At 43.9% G+C, this 18,084-nt stretch overlaps 1 protein-coding gene across 2 annotated transcripts in view; it reads right to left on the bottom strand.

Annotated features, from left to right (window-relative positions):
- The window catches only part of zfpm2a (zinc finger protein, FOG family member 2a), a 127,046-nt gene that overhangs the window by 83,477 nt on the left and 25,485 nt on the right, over nucleotides 1-18,084 (bottom strand). For both annotated transcript variants that reach the window (XM_085473455.1, XM_085473456.1), the window contains exon 2: nucleotides 12,328-12,486. In XM_085473455.1, the coding sequence (XP_085329581.1) occupies nucleotides 12,328-12,486 (159 nt within the window). The remainder of the gene's footprint in view (nucleotides 1-12,327; nucleotides 12,487-18,084) is intronic.

Below are 18,084 nucleotides of genomic sequence, written 5' to 3'. Positions count from 1 at the left end.
CTACACCCTTGTGCCATGTTAAATTGCGGAGCTTTTGAGTTTTCACAATACTATGAGGCCGTGGCGCCATGGCGAATTTCGATGACTCGCCATGAAAATCTTATTGCCTCTCATTCTGTCATACATGTTCCGATCTGGACCAAAGAGCACACATATGATAAGGCTCCACCCCTGAACATATTTCAACTGCCATATTTGACATCAAGGACAGCGCCACCTAGTGGGAACAGGAAATGTCATGTTTTACACTTTGGGGTACAGTATAGTGATGGGTGACATCTGCAGCCTCAAATTTCTCCAGGAAAGCCTTAAGGAGTTGGTCTTGGGTTACAGTGAAAACTGTGACTTTTCGTGAAAGGGTGTGACCCCAGCAGCATGGCGAACTTTGATGTCACGCCATGAAGAAACAAATTAGTATAACTCAATGAAATCCAGTCTGATCAGTACCAGACTTTACAGGCATGATGTCAGACCCGCCCTGAACAGATTGATGTGCCCATTGTCGGAAATACGGACAGCGCCACCTAGTGGCAACAGGAAATGTCATGGCTTTAATTTTGTTGTACTGATTTTCACAGGTTCATCTTGGCCACCTCAAAAGCGGTGAATATCACCATCAGTCCCTCATGATGCTTCAGTGCAAAAATTGTGACTTTAAACTGAACGGCGCACCCTGGTGGCAACGCTGTTCAACATGAAAGATGAAGTGGCTTTTAAGGGTCTTGGCAAGTTTATAGAGGCTTGAAATTTGGCACACACCTCCAAATGGATGAACGCTTTGTTGGCATGTGATCATTTTCATTGAATAGCGCGAAGTGGCTCCACAGCGCCCCCTACAAACTTTCAAAACCACAGCCCCTGCTCTGTGTTTTATCTATGAGTCTGAAACTTGGTAAGCTTATGGAAGATCTTAAGAAGTACAAAAAAGTCTCTTGGAGCAATATCCCAAATCCAACAGGAAGTCAGCCATTTTAAAGTTAATGTGTAATTTTGGCGACATTTTCCCATCTTTTCAGGCACCGTACTTTGACGAACTCCTCCAAGGGATTTCATCAGATTGGACCGATCTGTAGTTTGTGGAATCTAAAGACCTTTGTGATGTTAAATTGCGAAGCTTTTTACGTCCAGGGAAACGGGGTGGTTATGGCGGCACTTAGAGTTTGAATCACTCGCCAAAAAGCAGTAATCTGCTGTCACTCAAAAACACAATGTCCAATCTCTCCCAAACGTCTCAGGTGTGATGAGACTCGAGCTTGGAAGTGTTTGTTATGCCATTTGTACATAATGGTTAGAGCGCCACCTAGTGGAACGACTAACTAATCATAAATGAATGAGTTGAAATGTTAGCTGGTGGTTAAATGCATGAATTCCATCAATGTGACATCACATCGGACGTGCTGGTTTTAGGTGTTGGGCGTGGCTCGACGCGCCGGGGGTGCGAGGGCCCTCATAACGCTGCTTGCAGCTTTAATTATTATTATTATTATTATTATTATTATTATTCCGGCAAATGAATTGGCCGTTTGAGGGCCTAAACATGCTCGAAAACTCATGAAATTTTGCACACGCGTCAGGTCTGGTGAAAATTTACGTATTTTAATGTTCTCAGACATGGCCAGGGAAAATTAGCTCAGTAGCGCCACCTAGAAAAATGAAAAACGCGAGCCCCCGGTATGGGTATGACCTACATGTTTGAAAGTCGGTACACCTATATAACGTTCAGAGTCGAACAAAAAAGTCTATTATGGCAATGTCCTAAACCCAACAGGAAGTCCGCCATTTTGGATTGAAGGTGACATTTTGGGTCTGATTTTACCGTTTCCATGCCTTGTACTTTAACGAACTCCTCCCTGGGATTTGGTCCTATAAACTTCAAATTTGGACAGTGTCAACTACACCCTTGTGCCATGTTAAATTGCGGAGCTTTTGAGTTTTCACAATACTATGAGGCCGTGGCGCCATGGCGAATTTCGATGACTCGCCATGAAAATCTTATTGCCTCTCATTCTGTCATACATGTTCCGATCTGGACCAAAGAGCACACATATGATAAGGCTCCACCCCTGAACATATTTCAACTGCCATATTTGACATCAAGGACAGCGCCACCTAGTGGGAACAGGAAATGTCATGTTTTACACTTTGGGGTACAGTATAGTGATGGGTGACATCTGCAGCCTCAAATTTCTCCAGGAAAGCCTTAAGGAGTTGGTCTTGGGTTACAGTGAAAACTGTGACTTTTCGCAAAAGGGTGTGACCCCAGCGGTGTGGCGAACTTTGATGTCACGCCATGAAGAAACAAATTAGTATAACTCAATGAAATCCAGTCTGATCAGTACCAGACTTTACAGGCATGATGTCAGACCCGCCCTGAACAGATTGATGTGCCCATTGTCGGAAATACGGACAGCGCCACCTAGTGGCAACAGGAAATGTCATGGCTTTAATTTTATTGTACTGATTTTCACAGGTTCATCTTGGCCACCTCAAAAGCGGTGAATATCACCATCAGTCCCTCGTGATGCTTCAGTGCAAAAATTGTGACTTTAAACTGAACGGCGCACCCTGGTGGCAACGCTGTTCAACATGAAAGATGAAGTGGCTTTTGAGGGTCTTGGCAAGTTTATAGAGGCTTGAAATTTGGCACACACCTCCAAATGGATGAAGGCTTTGTTGTTATGTAACCATTTTCCTTGAATAGCGCAAAATGGCTCCACAGCGCCCCCTACAAAATTTCAAAACCACAGCCCCTGCTCTGTGTTCTATGTATGATTCTGAAACCTGGTAAGCTTATAGGAGATATCAAGATGTACAAAAAAGTCTCTTGGTGCAATATCCCAAATCCAACAGGAAGTCAGCCATTTTAAAATTAATTTTTAATTTTGGCAACATTTTCCCCTCTTTCCAGGCACCGTTCTTTGACGAACTCCTCCAAGGGATTTCATCATATTGAACCAATCTCCAGTGTGTGGAATCTAAAGACCTTTGTGATGTTAAATTGCGAAGCTTTTTACGTTCAGTGAAACGGGGTGGTTATGGTGGCACTTAGAGTTTGAATCACTCGCCAAAAAGCAGTAATCTGCTGTCACTCAAAAACACAATGTCCAATCTCTCCCAAAGCTCATAGGCGTGATGAGACTCGAGCTCGGAAATGTTTGTTATGCCATTTGTACATAATGGTTAGACCGCCACCTAGTGGAACGACTAGCTAATCATGAATGAATGAGTTGAAATGTTAGCTGGTGGTTAAATGCATGAATTCCATCAATGTGACATCAGATCGGAGGTGCTGGTTTTACGTGTTGGGCTTGGCTCGACGCGCCGGGGTGCGAGGGCCCTCGTAACGCTGCTTGCAGCTTTAATTAGGGCCCGAGCACTGACAGTGCGAAGGCCCTATTGTAATTGCTCTGTTTATTATTATTATTATTATTATTATTATTATTATTATTTCGGCAAATGAATTGGCCGTTTGAGGGCCTAAACATGCTCGAAAACTCATGAAATTTTGCACACGCGTCAGGTCTGGTGAAAATTTACGTATTTTAATGTTCTCAGACATGGCCTGGGAAAATTAGCTCAGTAGCGCCACCTAGAAAAATGAAAAACGCGAGCCCCCGGTATGGGTATGACCTACATGTTTGAAAGTCGGTACACCTATATAACGTTCAGAGTCGAACAAAAAAGTCTATTATGGCAATGTCCTAAACCCAACAGGAAGTCCGCCATTTTGGATTGAAGGTGACATTTTGGCTCTGATTTTACCATTTCCATGCCTCGAACTTTAACGAACTCCTCCTTGGGGTTTGATTTCATAACCTTCATATTTGGTCAGTGCCAACTACACCCTTATGCCATGTTAAATTGCGGAGCTTTTGAGTTTTCACAATACCATGAGGCCGTGGCGCCACGGCGAATTTCGATGACTCGCCATGAAAATCTTATGGCCTCTCATTCTGTCATACATGTTCCGATCTGGACCAAAGAGCACACATATGATAAGGCTCCACCCCTGAACATATTTCAACTGCCATATTTGACATCAAGGACAGCGCCACCTAGTGGGAACAGGAAATGTCATGTTTTACACTTTGGGGTACAGTATAGTGAAGGGTGACATCTGCAGCCTCAAATTTCTCCAGGAAAGCCTTAAGGAGTTGGTCTTGGGTTACAGTGAAAACTGTGAGTTTTCGCGAAAGGGTGTGACCCCAGCAGCATGGCGAACTTTGATGTCACGCCATGAAGAAACAAATTAGTATAACTCAATGAAATCCAGTCTGATCAGTACCAGACTTTACAGGCATGATGTCAGACCCGCCCTGAACAGATTGATGTGCCCATTGTCGGAAATACGGACAGCGCCACCTAGTGGCAACAGGAAATGTCATGGCTTTAATTTTGTTGTACTGATTTTCACAGGTTCATCTTGGCCACCTCAAAAGCGGTGAATATCACCATCAGTCCCTCGTGATGCTTCAGTGCAAAAATTGTGAGTTTAAACTGAACGGCGCACCCTGGTGGCAACGCTGTTCAACATGAAAGATGAAGTGGCTTTTGAGGGTCTTGGCAAGTTTATAGAGGCTTGAAATTTGGCACACACCTCCAAATGGATGAAGGCTTTGTTGGCATGTGATCATTTTCATTGAATAGCGCGAAATTGCTCCACAGCGCCCCCTACAAAATTTCAAAACCACAGCCCCTGCTCTGTGTTCTATGTATGATTCTGAAACCTGGTAAGCTTATAGGAGATATCAAGATGTACAAAAAAGTCTCTTGGTGCAATATCCCAAATCCAACAGGAAGTCAGCCATTTTAATATTAATGTGTAATTTTGGCAACATTTTCCCCTCTTTCCAGGCACCATTCTTTGACGAACTCCTCCAAGGGATTTCATCATATTGAACCAATCTCCAGTGTGTGGAATCTAAAGACCTTTGTGATGTTAAATTGCGAAGCTTTTTACGTTCAGTGAAACGGGGTGGTTATGGTGGCACTTAGAGTTTGAATCACTCGCCAAAAAGCAGTAATCTGCTGTCACTCAAAAACACAATGTTCAATCTCTCCCAAAGGTCACAGGCGTGATGAGACTCGAGCTAGGAAATGTTTGTTATGCCATTTGTCAGTAATGGTTAGAGCTCCACCTAGTGGGACAACTATAATCATGATTGAATGAGATGAATTGTTAGCTGGTGGTTAAATGCATGAATTCCATCAATGTGACATCAGATCGGAGGTGCTGGTTTTAGGTGTTGGGCGTGGCTCGACGCGCCGGGGGTGCGAGGGCCCTCATAACGCTGCTTGCAGCTTTAATTATTATTATTATTATTCAGGCGAAACAAGGGCCTTTTTGAGGGCCTAAACATGCTCAAAAACTCATGAAATTTTGCACACATGCCAGGTCTGGTGAAAAATTTTGTATTTTAATGGTTTTACATATGAGCACTGGGAAATGGCTCTAGAGCGCCACCTATGCCTTGTTAAATGCAGCCCTACGACCACATCGTTTGAGCTACATGTATGAAATTTGGCACACATGTGTATCATGCCGAGTCGAACAAAAAAGTCTGGGGGCCCATTGACGCAAACCCAACAGGAAGTCCGCCATTTGGAAGAGAAGGTGACATTTTGGCTCTAATTTTGCCATTTCCATGCCTCGAACTTTTGCGAACTCCTCCTTGGGGTTTCATTTCATAACCTTCAAATTTGGACAGTGTCAACTACACCCTTGTGCCATGTTAAATTGCGGAGCTTTTGAGTTTTCACAATACTATGAGGCCGTGGCGCCATGGCGAATTTCGATGACTCGCCATGAAAATCTTATTGCCTCTCATTTTGTCATACATTTTCTGACCTTGACCAAAGTGAACACATATGATAAGGCTCCACCCCTGAACATATTTCAACTGCCATATTTGACACCAGGGACAGCGCCACCTAGTGGGAACAGGAAATGTCATGTTTTACACTTTGGGGTACAGTATAGTGATGGGTGACACCTGCAGCCTCAAATTTCTCCAGGAAAGCCTTAAGGAGTTGGTCTTGGGTTACAGTGAAAACTGTGACTTTTCGCAAAAGGGTGTGACCCCAGCAGCATGGCGAACTTTGATGTCACGCCATGAAGAAACAAATTAGTATAACTCAATGAAATCCAGTCTGATCAGTACCAGACTTTACAGGCATGATGTCAGACCCGCCCTGAACAGATTGACGTGCCCATTGTCGGAAATACGGACAGCGCCACCTAGTGGCCACAGGAAATGTCATGGCTTTAATTTTGTTGTACTGATTTTCACAGGTTCATCGTGGCCACCTCAAAAGCGGTGAATATCACCATCAGTCCCTCGTGATAATTCAGTGCAAAAATTGTGACTTTACACTGAACGGCGCACCCTGGTGGCAACGCGGTTCAACATGAAAGATGAAGTGGCTTTTGAGGGGCTTGGAAAGTTTATAGAGGCTTTAAATTTGGCACACACCCCCAAATGTATGAAGGCTTTGTTGTCATGTGATCATTTTCATTGAATAGCGCGAAATTGCTCCACAGCGCCCCCTACAAAGATTCAAAATATCAGCCCCTGCTCTGTGTTTTATCTATGAGTCTGAAACTTGGTAAGCTCATGGAAGATATTAAGATGTACAAAAAAGTCTCTTGGAGCAATATCCCAAATCCAACAGGAAGTCAGCCATTTTAAAATTAATGTGTAATTTTGGCGACATTTTCCCCTCTTTTCAGGCTTCATACTTTGACGAACTCCTCCAAGGGATTTCATCAGATTGATGCGATCTCCTGTGTGTGGAATCTAAAGACCTTTGTGATGTTAAATTGCGAAGCTTTTTACATTCAGGGAAACGGGGTGGTCATGGCGGCACGTGGAGTTTCAATCACTCGCCAAAAAGCAGTAATCTGCTGTCACTCAAAAACACAATGTCCAATCTCTCCCAAAGCTCATAGGCGTGATGAGACTCGAGCTCGGAAATGTTTGTTATGCCATTTGTGCATAAGGGTTAGAGCGCCACCTAGTGGAACGACTAACAAATCATGAATGAATGAGTTGAAATGTTAGCTGGTGGTTAAATGCATGAATTCCATCAATGTGACATGAGATCGGACGTGCTGGTTTTAGGTGTTGGGCGTGGCTCGACGCGCCGGGGGTGCGAGGGCCCTCATAACGCTGCTTGCAGCTTTAATTTGAATTGAAACCCCTCTGCAGTCTTATCAAAGGGGACAGATTGTCAATGATCATCCTCTACATTATCGCCTAGATCATAATTTACATCTGGCTTAGGTTCCTTTCCCCGCACGCTCAGATGGATATACTTGAGGCTGAGTGAGAGAAAGCTGAGGAGAACAGAAGGGACGGGGAGGGCTGGGGAGGCGAGGCGGCCTGCTGGGTTCTGGGTTGGCGGGCATGCGAGAGGAGCCAGTGAGCTGTTAAAATCAGCTCTATCGCTGCTCTATCAAAGGACAGCTCTCTAGCCAAATCGCAGTCACATGCAGCGTGCCACACATTCAGGTCAATAAGCTTATAGGCGATTTACACAAACAATTCCTCGAGCAAGGTAGCAACAAAGTCATATTGGCTTTTTCCCTCCCTTTTAGCATTGTCTCTGCCGAGGAAGCCCTTGAAAATGTCAATCTCTCGCATGCGACTTTAAGGAGCTCAGGGCACTCTAATCCTGACCACTGAGTCCTGAGACAGGTTGCAATTTCTGCAAGATGGTGTATAAGTATTTTTAAGTATTCCTATGGGATTGAAGAGTTCTATAGGTTACCAAATCCCGGGCTCGATGACTTTAACCCAGTGTCGCATTTCTAAACCCATCACATGCTTCCTGGTGTTGGAGCTTGGCGATGATTTTCAAAATGTAATATCAGGAGGGCTATGCCTGCCCCCCCCCCCCCCCCCTTGTCAGCATCGTTGATATTGCATATTTGGCTGCTGATGCAGATTGCGTCACATATACAGATAAAGTCAATTCAAGGAAGCAACCTTTTTCACCAAAGTCAAGCATAGCTGTAAGACTTCTCTGCTATCTGAAAAATAGGTCTGAATTGCATGCAATTTGTGGCAGGCAGAGCACTCCAATGGAGGGAGGCTATTAGTGAAATGCCTTGCCACTGTCTCTTTAAATGCCAATAAATTCCCATCATTACAGAATCTGGCAGTTTTCCTCCCTGTCTGCAGCCTGGGTCTTTATCTCGCTCTGCCTCAGTCTCTGAGCATGTAGATCTGGCCCAGTTAGATTGTCATACTTAACAAACATTAATGATTAATTTCCTCCACTGAGTCAAATGGGGCTAAAGGGATGACTCGATTCATCTTATCGCACCACAAATTAGCATTTCCCCATATTCTCCAGCATCAACTGTGCATTAAAATTCCACATTTACCATTCTGGGCACTGGCAGCTGTGGTGAAAGAGCCAAGGAGATCTTCCTCCCGTGTTGCTGGAGATTCAGATTACTTCTGTGTCGCACAAAGAATAATTAATTGTGCCACTTTCTCCTTGTTACTGTACATCTGTGGCTGCCGCAAGTCAAATTACTCACCGAGAGGTTATTTGAAAGTTCAAGGTGTATTTTTTTTTTTTAATTATTTACCGTGTTAAGTCCTTTGCTTTCACTTTTCACTTCAACTGTGATAGAATATTTCTGCCCCCATTGTTTCTGTAATTCGAGGAGAACGGCACAAAAGAGTGCAAATTTTCACGTTTAACTTGATGTATCTTGACACCCGCAACAACCTCAGAAACGAACTGAAAAAAAAAAAAAACAACCCTCGTGTAATGTAACTTCACGAAAAGCTGTTTTACGTCGAGGAAATGAGACACGTGAAATGACATGTAAATTTACTGTCAGTGCTAAGTAAGGAAGTCATTTGTCATCAGACAAACACTTGGAACGCTCAGAGGGAACAGCTTGTGGCAACACCCTGTGCTGAACTTCACAGATAGCCAACAATAAAAGAGGGGGTGAAACAGCAAGGTGAAATTTCACAATTTCAGTAAAAAAAAGATGCCACTCAGCGTATATAAAAAAAAGGTATCTTTCTCACAATTATGGAGCCAGGTGTGTCAAGAGAGTATAAATCTTTTCTGTGGGAGCGAGCGTGTTCATCTGTGGGGTTCTTCACAAGCACAGCTCCATAAATGTGAAATTGACCGAGCAGGAGAGGTTGTTTGAGGTAAAAATTCTTGTTTAATAGCAAGGGAAAGCCAAGGTTATTTCTTTAGATGTGTGCCTTTCCCCCTTCCTCATAGAAGTCTTGAAAGGGAGGCAGACCCCCTCTAAAATGCCATGTATATTAAAAACAGTGTTCAATCTCTCTGGGGTGCTACTATTCCACCAAGCTTGTTCATTTTCAGAGACATTATTCTGAGCTGAACTGACAGGGGGCTGCTCATACCTGTAACCGTATATCCACACGATTCAGGGCTGCCCATTACTGACGATCATGACGCATTATGCGAGGGATTAAATTGTGTAGCTGGTCAAAATAGGTCTAACTTGAGTACTTCATGTGCAGCTGGATAGTCCCATCAGTGATAAAGCACTGTATTTTAATTCTTGATCACTGAATTGTGTATCCAAAATAAAACATTAACTTGCAGAGTATTGAATGAAGCTGTCTAATAGAGGCATTGGATTGGAGTAATTACCTGGGATGATGTGAAACACATGTTCTTGATATACAAATTTAGCTTTATTTTAATAGATTCTGTCTGTTTGAACTTTTTTTTGACTCCAAAAACAAAATAATAAAATCACTCCTTCCTTTGTTAAACTGGACATGTGCGACCACTGGTGAGGCCTAACAAAAGGACAATGCTGTGTTTAAATGGGTCATAAGTCAGAGGGCTTAGGAAGCACTGATGCAGGACTAATCATTTCTACTGTTTGTCTGAAGAAGAAAAAAAAAGATGATCCTAAAAGCATTTTTGTCATTTCTGTTGCCAATGTCAAGCTAACAGGCCCTTGTGTGTGTGTGTGTGTGTGAGTGTGAGTGTGAGTGTGAGAGAGAGAGAGAGAGAGAGAGAGAGAGAGAGAGAGATGCCAACAGCACCTTACAAGCTAAATCAATGAAAGGGCCAAAACCCAGTGAGAGCCACAGCACTATTAACTAAACAGGTCAGGGAGTCAACCGTCACCTAATTTTGAGGTTCCTGAGCCTCAGACCAAGATGGGACGTCAAGGTGCTCCACGCACTTATCTGGGGAGTCCCTTTTCTGCAAGGGTAAGGCAAATGGCTGAGTCTTTGGTGGCATTCAACTTCTTGACCTTTGCGCCTTTAAGCGGCTTTGCTACTTCACCGCACTCTGATCAAAGTTAATAAGTGCTTCATATGTTAATGAAAATTGGTACTCCTCTTTGTGTTCCTACAGCTTTTTAATACCTATTATAGACTGAAACTTTTAATGGAGGTTTTAGGTCCCCCTGACAAGCCCATTTCAGAGAGTGACTACACAGATACAAGGCTAAGCTAAGACCAGAGAGTTACTGCTCAGTGGAGGAACCTTACACGGGAGACCTTATTCTCCGGGAAGCAGCAGAAGATAAAGGCCATGGGATGAGTGGCTGCTTTAAAACCCACGTTCAAGTCCGCACAGGGCTAATTACAGCACGCCATCACATTTGAGAGGGTTTAGTTAATCAAGGGGGGGCTCTCTTTTGCTTCCTATAGTCGAGGAATAACACACTTAAACCATTTAATGCCGCCAGGATTGCGTCCCGTTTAATTCAAGGCAGTTTCACATAAGTGGGGTAAATTTAAGCCACTCTGACATTAGTTTTAAACAGATCTAATTGAGGAAGGGATCATGGGAAAGTGGCTACACCTGATGATTGCACACAACTTGGCACTAGGAGAAAAGAAATTTGGATAGTACATCATTTGGGTCTTATGAGGCAATGGGAGACTTAGCTACTGTAAGCTGAGATAGCAAAGTCATACAAAAAAAATCGGACTAGTAAGGCTCGTGCATGACAAGGAACAGATTAGAAGTGCTCAGGGAAAGTACTATTTGACATTATGGATTGGTATTTTGTGTTGTCTTTATTCATAAACAGGGAAAGGAGATTTGAGCCCCGGCTCCTTAAACAAAGGGAATACCAAATGGCACTGACAAGGTTCTTTGAAAATTTTCAGAAGTTGTACTACTTTTTTTTTTTTTTCTTGTAACCACCAATACGCGCCATCTATTTCATAGCTGCTGGGTTATTAGAAGTATATGCCTCGCACTTTGAAGTTTGAGTGGGGACACATTACGGAGGAGACAAAGGGTGAAGCGGCCGAGGCGTCTCTGGTAATTGCAATTTCTGAACAATTGCGCCGTTCAACTTTTCCCGGAGAACAAAAGGAAAACATTATTGATACGATTACCGGGGCATAGCCTACCTGAAACATGAAAGATTTATTTTTTTTCCTTCAATAATGTAATCCCACGAGGCACATCAGTTTAGAAGTGTGGAGAAATAATTCTAAACAAATTTCCCTTTGAAAGGAGGGCGAGGAGGCAGACATTCAAAGCATCGGTTCTTCATTAAAAAGTCAAATTTGCGGCATCCGAGCGTCAGTAAGAGCGGGGACACCTGGGGTAGCGAACGCCACGCAACCGGAGGCTAGGAAGAGGCGGCGGCGGTGGGGTTGGGGGTGGAGGTTCTGGGCTGGGTTGCGGTGGTTGGGGGGAGGCGGGACAGGTCTGTCATCTTCACACTGTAACCTGAAGCAGGCCACAAATTAGCTCCTGTGATGGCACGGTGTGACCGAAATGAAACAAACACACAAAGAAGCAGTCTAATTGAATTGGAGTTCAAAGAGGACTCGGGCGCATTTGGCGACGCTGAGGCGCTTTATAGTGCTGGACCTCCGAGCAGTAGCAGGTGCTGCTGAGTGTTCACAGAGCTTTAGCGCCGGCTCAAAGGGAAGCGCTACGCTCTCCAGTGCATTGGTGCACCGTAGCACACCTTCACAGCACTATCACAGAGGGAGAGCCAGTGTTGCTGGTGCCATCTCCATCTCAGATCAAACCACTGCTCTTGGGTGGATTGCTGGGGATCAAATATCAAAAATGGATAGTCTCAACTCCAGGCAGTGATGCGGGAGAAATTCTCAGACGGACACAAGTTCTGCCAGGTTTGATTTGAACATGTTGAGGAATTTTATTAGACACAATTGGCAGGAGTTTAACTTACTTTTTGATGCTCAGCATTGGGGCGGGCACAGCATATTGTCCCATATTAGGCGTTTAAAAAAAGGAAAAGATGGCTGAACGCTGCATGAGGAAGCCCGCCTGTGAAGTTTCGGTTTTGGCCGAGTGCGGGACGCTCACCTTTGTTGCAGAAGTACTCCATGTCTTCGCAGCTTATGTTCTCAGTCTCAAACTCGGCGGTGAAGTTCTCCTCCACCGAAAACTCATCTTTGGCCAGGAGCTCATTCTCCTCGGAGACGCACTCCTCCTCCTCTTCCTCCAGGCCATCCTCCAGAGGACCTGAGGGAACAGGCACACATATGTACACAGAGACACACACACAGACACACAAGGGAGATGTTCAGCAATTTCATCACACCCTTCAGGCTTTCAAGAATCAAAATCTTGTCTCTCCTTGTTTCCGGTGCTGCAATAATACAAATTCAAAGCACTGCGCAACATTGCGTGGTCTAAGCGCCGTATGCATACACGTTCAGAGATTCGTACAGGCTAAAGATAAAGCCACCCCAATAAACACTATTATTTTACCACCGTGCTTCACATCAGTGTTTCCATTATTCCTATTGAAAAAAATCCCCTTGAGACTTTTTTTTTTCCAGAAAAACAAGCTGACATGCAGCCAAGGTGAGCGCTGATGTTAATCCCGCTACCTGCAAAACAAAACCTCACACAGATGGAGAGAGGGAAGGAGAGAAGGGGGGCAAGAAAAAAAAGTTCCTTTCCAGACTTTTCACACAGGCATCAGCATGGGAGGAGGAAAGAAAATACTTTTATTAATTTGTTAGCCTTATCACAGGGTACAATGTTGATTTTCCATTTACATTCCATGCCTCCGGGTAATACACCAGTGCAATCTTAAAGGAGACACTTTTCCGTGTGATTAATTTTTTCCCCCCTCTGTGCAATATTATTTCTTTAAATCTAAATGATTTCAGAGGTTTTTTTTTTGCTTGTAGCTGTACATCTCTTTTGGTATTTGCATATTACCATTTTGCTTCAATCAAGGGTGTTGATGGAATTACTGTACTGCCACCTGAATTGTATTAGTTCTGAAAACATCTCACCCAGCATTTGAATGTTATTAAGATAATACGCATCGCGCACACCTCTCTCCTTTTTCTGCCAAAACATGCCCGCAAAGTCCCCGCATGACATACCAAAAGCGAAAAAGACTGGGGGAGCCCTTCTGGTTTAAGTTTAGTTTAATATTTGAGATGATGCACTCTGAGAAAAACCTGCATAAGCCCCATGAAAAAACCCCAAAAAACACTCCTTGCTCCTTCTCGAGTCGTGTATAAAGTGAACAATCATGTCGAAAGTGCTGCTGTCACTGCCAGCTAGATGAGGATGCTGTCTCTGTTTCTGCCTCTCGTGCATCCACCTAGAGCTCAAACAGAGCGCACTTACATCCTCTCCACACCTTTCAGTCTGTTTGTTCTATTGTAGCGGGAGCGAGCCCCCTCAGCTTTAATAAAGCAATAATTTCACTTCAGAAAGTGGGGCTGGTGTGCCTCTCCTGTTTCTCTTTCTTCTTGCGACGAGTCTCACAAAAGACCCCCCTGATGTCCACAAACTGCTTGCTCTTTTCATTAGTCTTATAAATTACTCCTTTGTAGAAGCCAACATCTGCAGGAGTCCCGGACATGAAAAGAATTAGCACGCGGATCTCTAATAGACACTGCAGAGGCAGAGTGCCGCTTTTAAATTAGGATACAGTTTTATGATCTTATCTGATGCCTTCTGCTGATTCGCTGAGGAGTGAAGTGAGGCGTGAAGTGACTCGATGAGTCTACCATCACTTAAGATGATACTGAGAGATAAATATCGCCGTATCAAGGGGAGATTGTATGACTGGCGGTAAAAGCTCCTGCCAAGGCAATTGAAGACAGTGTGAAAGAAAGCGGGGAAATACATTTCTATACACACAGTGTGTACACATTCCATTACACAGCTGAATAAGAACTGTGTGTACAACTAAACGATTCTTCCTCTGTTGCTGGCAAATACAGCAGCGCCATTGCACCGCGGAAAATAGACCTACAGTGTTGTGTGATAATAAGGGTAAAGGGAGATTAAAGATAAACTTCATGGTCAATAAAACACAAAGATTAGGTAGATAAGATGAGATAGAATTGAGGTTTAATAGACTCAGAATAAGGGCATCTCACTTCCCCACTCCAACAGATAGTAACTAAATGGAGCATTTTCAAACTGATAGAGATACTGGAGGCCTTGCTGAATATGGAAAAATGAAATATTACACCCAGCCTGAGACATTAAAGGGGGTCCGATGGCTACTTCTTTTGGGACCGCGCAGATTGACCAAAGTTTGCTCGCATTCTCATGTGTTTAGTTTATTATACAGTATTCATTGCATGGAGAGACCTGAAATTATTTCAGAGACAGCAATGATAAGAATAATGACTTTCTAAACGACCAGCAGCACACTCCTAACTCATTTTCTGATAGTGGCGTTCCTGCTATATTTAGTTGTGTACTGTTTAAAATCCTGTCACATTCGCTGTGTGACCCGCGCTTGTTGGTGCATTTCTATAGGCTCTGCTGACGAACTGGGCCAGAGGAATGTCGGCTGCTTCGCCCTCTTATCGAGCCTCCTCTGGAGTTCAGATGGCCAATGACACCGCGGAGAAAGTGTCTGCGCTTCACTTTGCCGCAGAAAACAACACAGCCGGCTTTAAGTGGTGCGCTCATTACGGCTGATCTAAGCCTGCTAGAGATGCATGTTAACTTTATAGTAACAAGCGATCTTTACCCAACGACAAAATCATCTACCGGTTGACGTAATTAGCGAAGCAGCTTAATTTTAAAGAGTGATCAATCAGAAAATATCACCCCATTTTCTTCCTTTCTTTTTTTTTTATCATTTTAAGTTGCACATTTAAGACAAAACATGTCATTTAAAGATATGAAGTCACAGGTTTGTTCCTCTGTAAATATTTGACACGTGGCGACGGGTTACAGGAAGGCTTCCTAACAGGTTGAGAACCACTCGACTCAACAGTTAATTAGTTTATCATTAAAAATGATCGTTAAAATAATTAGCAGCTGAAGCCCTGCGCTAATTATCTGTAACCTGAAGTGTGGCAGCCTTTCAGAGCACACTTTCAAGTTTGCAGACAAAAGGCTTGGATCGTGAGATAATTGTAGCACAAACGCTGCTATCTGCTCACTTTTAACAGGATCTTTCAGGAGGCTGCACTCTGTCTCAACTTCCTCTCAATCAGGGTCAGTGTCCAGGTATCCCAGCACCCTCCACATCCGCCCTGAGCATGCGCACCCTCCAGCCTCGACTGTATCATCCGCATTCATCAAGACTCTTCTTCTGCCGAGAGAGACCGAAAGAAATCTCAGCTCTGTTCAAACAGTCATGCAGCAGGAGCAGCCAATGCTAATAGAGACATTGGTAGCTGAATGCAGGCTTGATCACAGTGGCTCTTTTGTTCATGGCGTGGCCTCTGTCTGATAGGGATCGGCCATGCGGAGTGGAGCTCCGAAGAGGGATATGGTAATGCCCCCACTGAGTCTATAAAATGGGGTGATACTCTGAGACCATATGATGGACAGAGGATTAATGAGTCACAGAGGAAGAGGGGAACAGAGGAGTACGGACTGAGGTGGTGGAATGAGCATATCTTTCAGGAAAATATACTCTGTACTCAAGTCTGTGCCTCAGTGGACTAAAACAGAAAATAGGAAAGAAAAAACACACACACATGTGCCAACCTTGTTCCAAAGCTCACACTCAAAAAAAAAGGAAGACGAAGAAAAAGAGGAGCTCTGAAGAAATATGTGTGTATGTGCAAAACTGTATGAGTGACTGCTAATTTCATGGCATGCTTTTTCAAGCATCCGCAATGTGGGGAGCTTGTGGCCGGGCTGTGATAGCGATACCTCACATTATCAGCAGGCTCCACAGTGTGATGTGTGGATCACAAACCCAGCCTCCTCTATAGCTCCCTAATTAGAGGTGAGGTAATTGAATCTGACAGAACAAAGCGGCAGATCTCTATAAGCATGGAAATCATTTTTGCTCCCACCTATACAGTTTTTCATCCAAACGGTCCATTGAAAATGTGTCCAAGCTGGCCTGGGGATAAAACGTAGCACCTGAGACTAAACATGAATGCATAATGCAGCCCTAAAATCCAACAGGGCCACACAGCTCAACCTCTGCCAGCTCTGCTCCTCCTCGTGACTGGCCCTTTGTGCCAAAACTGATACTGGGCCTTCCTCACTTCCGGGTGAACACGCACACACACATGCAAACTTTTGCGTGGGAGGAAATACAGGAATACACTTTGCCAAGCAGGTTTAGATTCCTGTGATCCTAACCCTCCACAGCTGGAGAAAAAGGAAACGACAACCGTGTGCGAAAACATAAAAACACGACTGTGTCTCATCTTGGAGGATAGGTCGGGAAGGTTGAGAGAGAGAAACGAGAAAGAGAAGGAGGAGGAGGTAGTGGAGAGAGGCAAAGGGAGACTGGGGGCCATCCTCTCTCCTCAGCTCTAATGACCTTTGGGAAGCAGAGGGCTCCCTCAGCCTTGGAGGAGACTTAGTGTATATGTTACAGGGCTCAAGCCACTAATTTAATCCTTGATCACTGTAATGAAATAGATACCATTTACGCAGCTCTTAATAGCTTCATATGCTACAGGAACCCTCAAAGGAATTTTTCATTTCAAGCATCTTTTTTTTTTTGTACTGCATAAATGTTACAAAAAAAAAAAGCGCTTCCTTTTTTTTCCTCCAAGTTGTACACTCTGTGATCAAACTAAATGTGGAGCTAATGCTGTAACACAAGTCAAAAAGTAAATTAGCATTTGCATATTGTCTGTGAATGGCTGCTTGTGTGTAAATGCGTGTGTGTGTGTGCTGGGAGGAGCGTGGAACAGCTTCAGTGGAGACTGATGTGTTCTCAGAGCCGCAGTCTGTGACCAAGAATAAGCAATGCTATTGTTTAACTTGATTTTCCGGTCGCTAAGCAGTGTAATTCTCGTGATTAGAAATGGCTGCCTTCCTAAATTCGGGCACTTACAATCAACAGTCAACAAACTGCTCGAAAACGCAGCACCCAAAAAAAAAACAACAACAACAAAAAAAAGGATATTGTGTGGTGAAAAGGGGAGGGAGGGAGGCTGGGTTTGTTCTAAAGTGGGGGTGGAGGGGGGTGAATGTATTCACATCCTCGTATGACACACGCACAGAGGAAGAGCACACACACTCGTTTGCGAGGCTGCAGCAAAAGATGACAAGGCATCTAAATGTGATCTGATGACATCATGTGTTTAGATGGCCCGCCGAGTTTACATTACTGTACATTTAAGCTTCGTGCAGCAACACTAAGGCACAGCCGCTGGCTAGGAAAGTATCTCCGTCCACAGATTTCTCATGACATCCTGTGAAATCCACATATAAAAAATCTAATAAATAATAATAACAATAAAAGAGAAGGGGTGTGTGTGTATTTTTTTTTCTCAAATACTGTTAACATAATTCCAGTCGAGTATCTTATTCCAATCAGACACAGCTTTGGATCCACGGCATGTTTGCGGAGTTTCTAAGTTCTGTGTTGTTGCGCCCAGTGTTTCTGTCTGGACCGTTGAAGAGGAATAACACGCTCTTACTTCTTTATCCAATGAATTTGAATTGGAATGGCATGAAAACATGCTGGCATTTGACTATGCCATTAAAATGCTGGAGGCACCTCTGAGCGTGCCCGAGGGCTTCAGCAGATGCCAGCCAGTTTCTCTGTGGAGTTAGCTGGGTCCTGCTACACTCTACTGACTTTACTTGCCTCTCTAGAGCTTACAGAGGGACGCGCACATGTCCAAGTGGACACTGGTACAACGTTTG

The sequence above is a fragment of the Copadichromis virginalis genome, linkage group LG11 (assembly GCF_057382275.1).
Source record: "Copadichromis virginalis isolate Kocher_CV1m ecotype Utaka linkage group LG11, C_Virginalis_male_GT1.1, whole genome shotgun sequence".
Classification (NCBI taxonomy): Eukaryota; Metazoa; Chordata; class Actinopteri; order Cichliformes; family Cichlidae; genus Copadichromis; species Copadichromis virginalis.
Note: the sequence above shows the minus strand (reverse complement) of the source record. Positions and strands in the feature narration are given on the sequence as shown.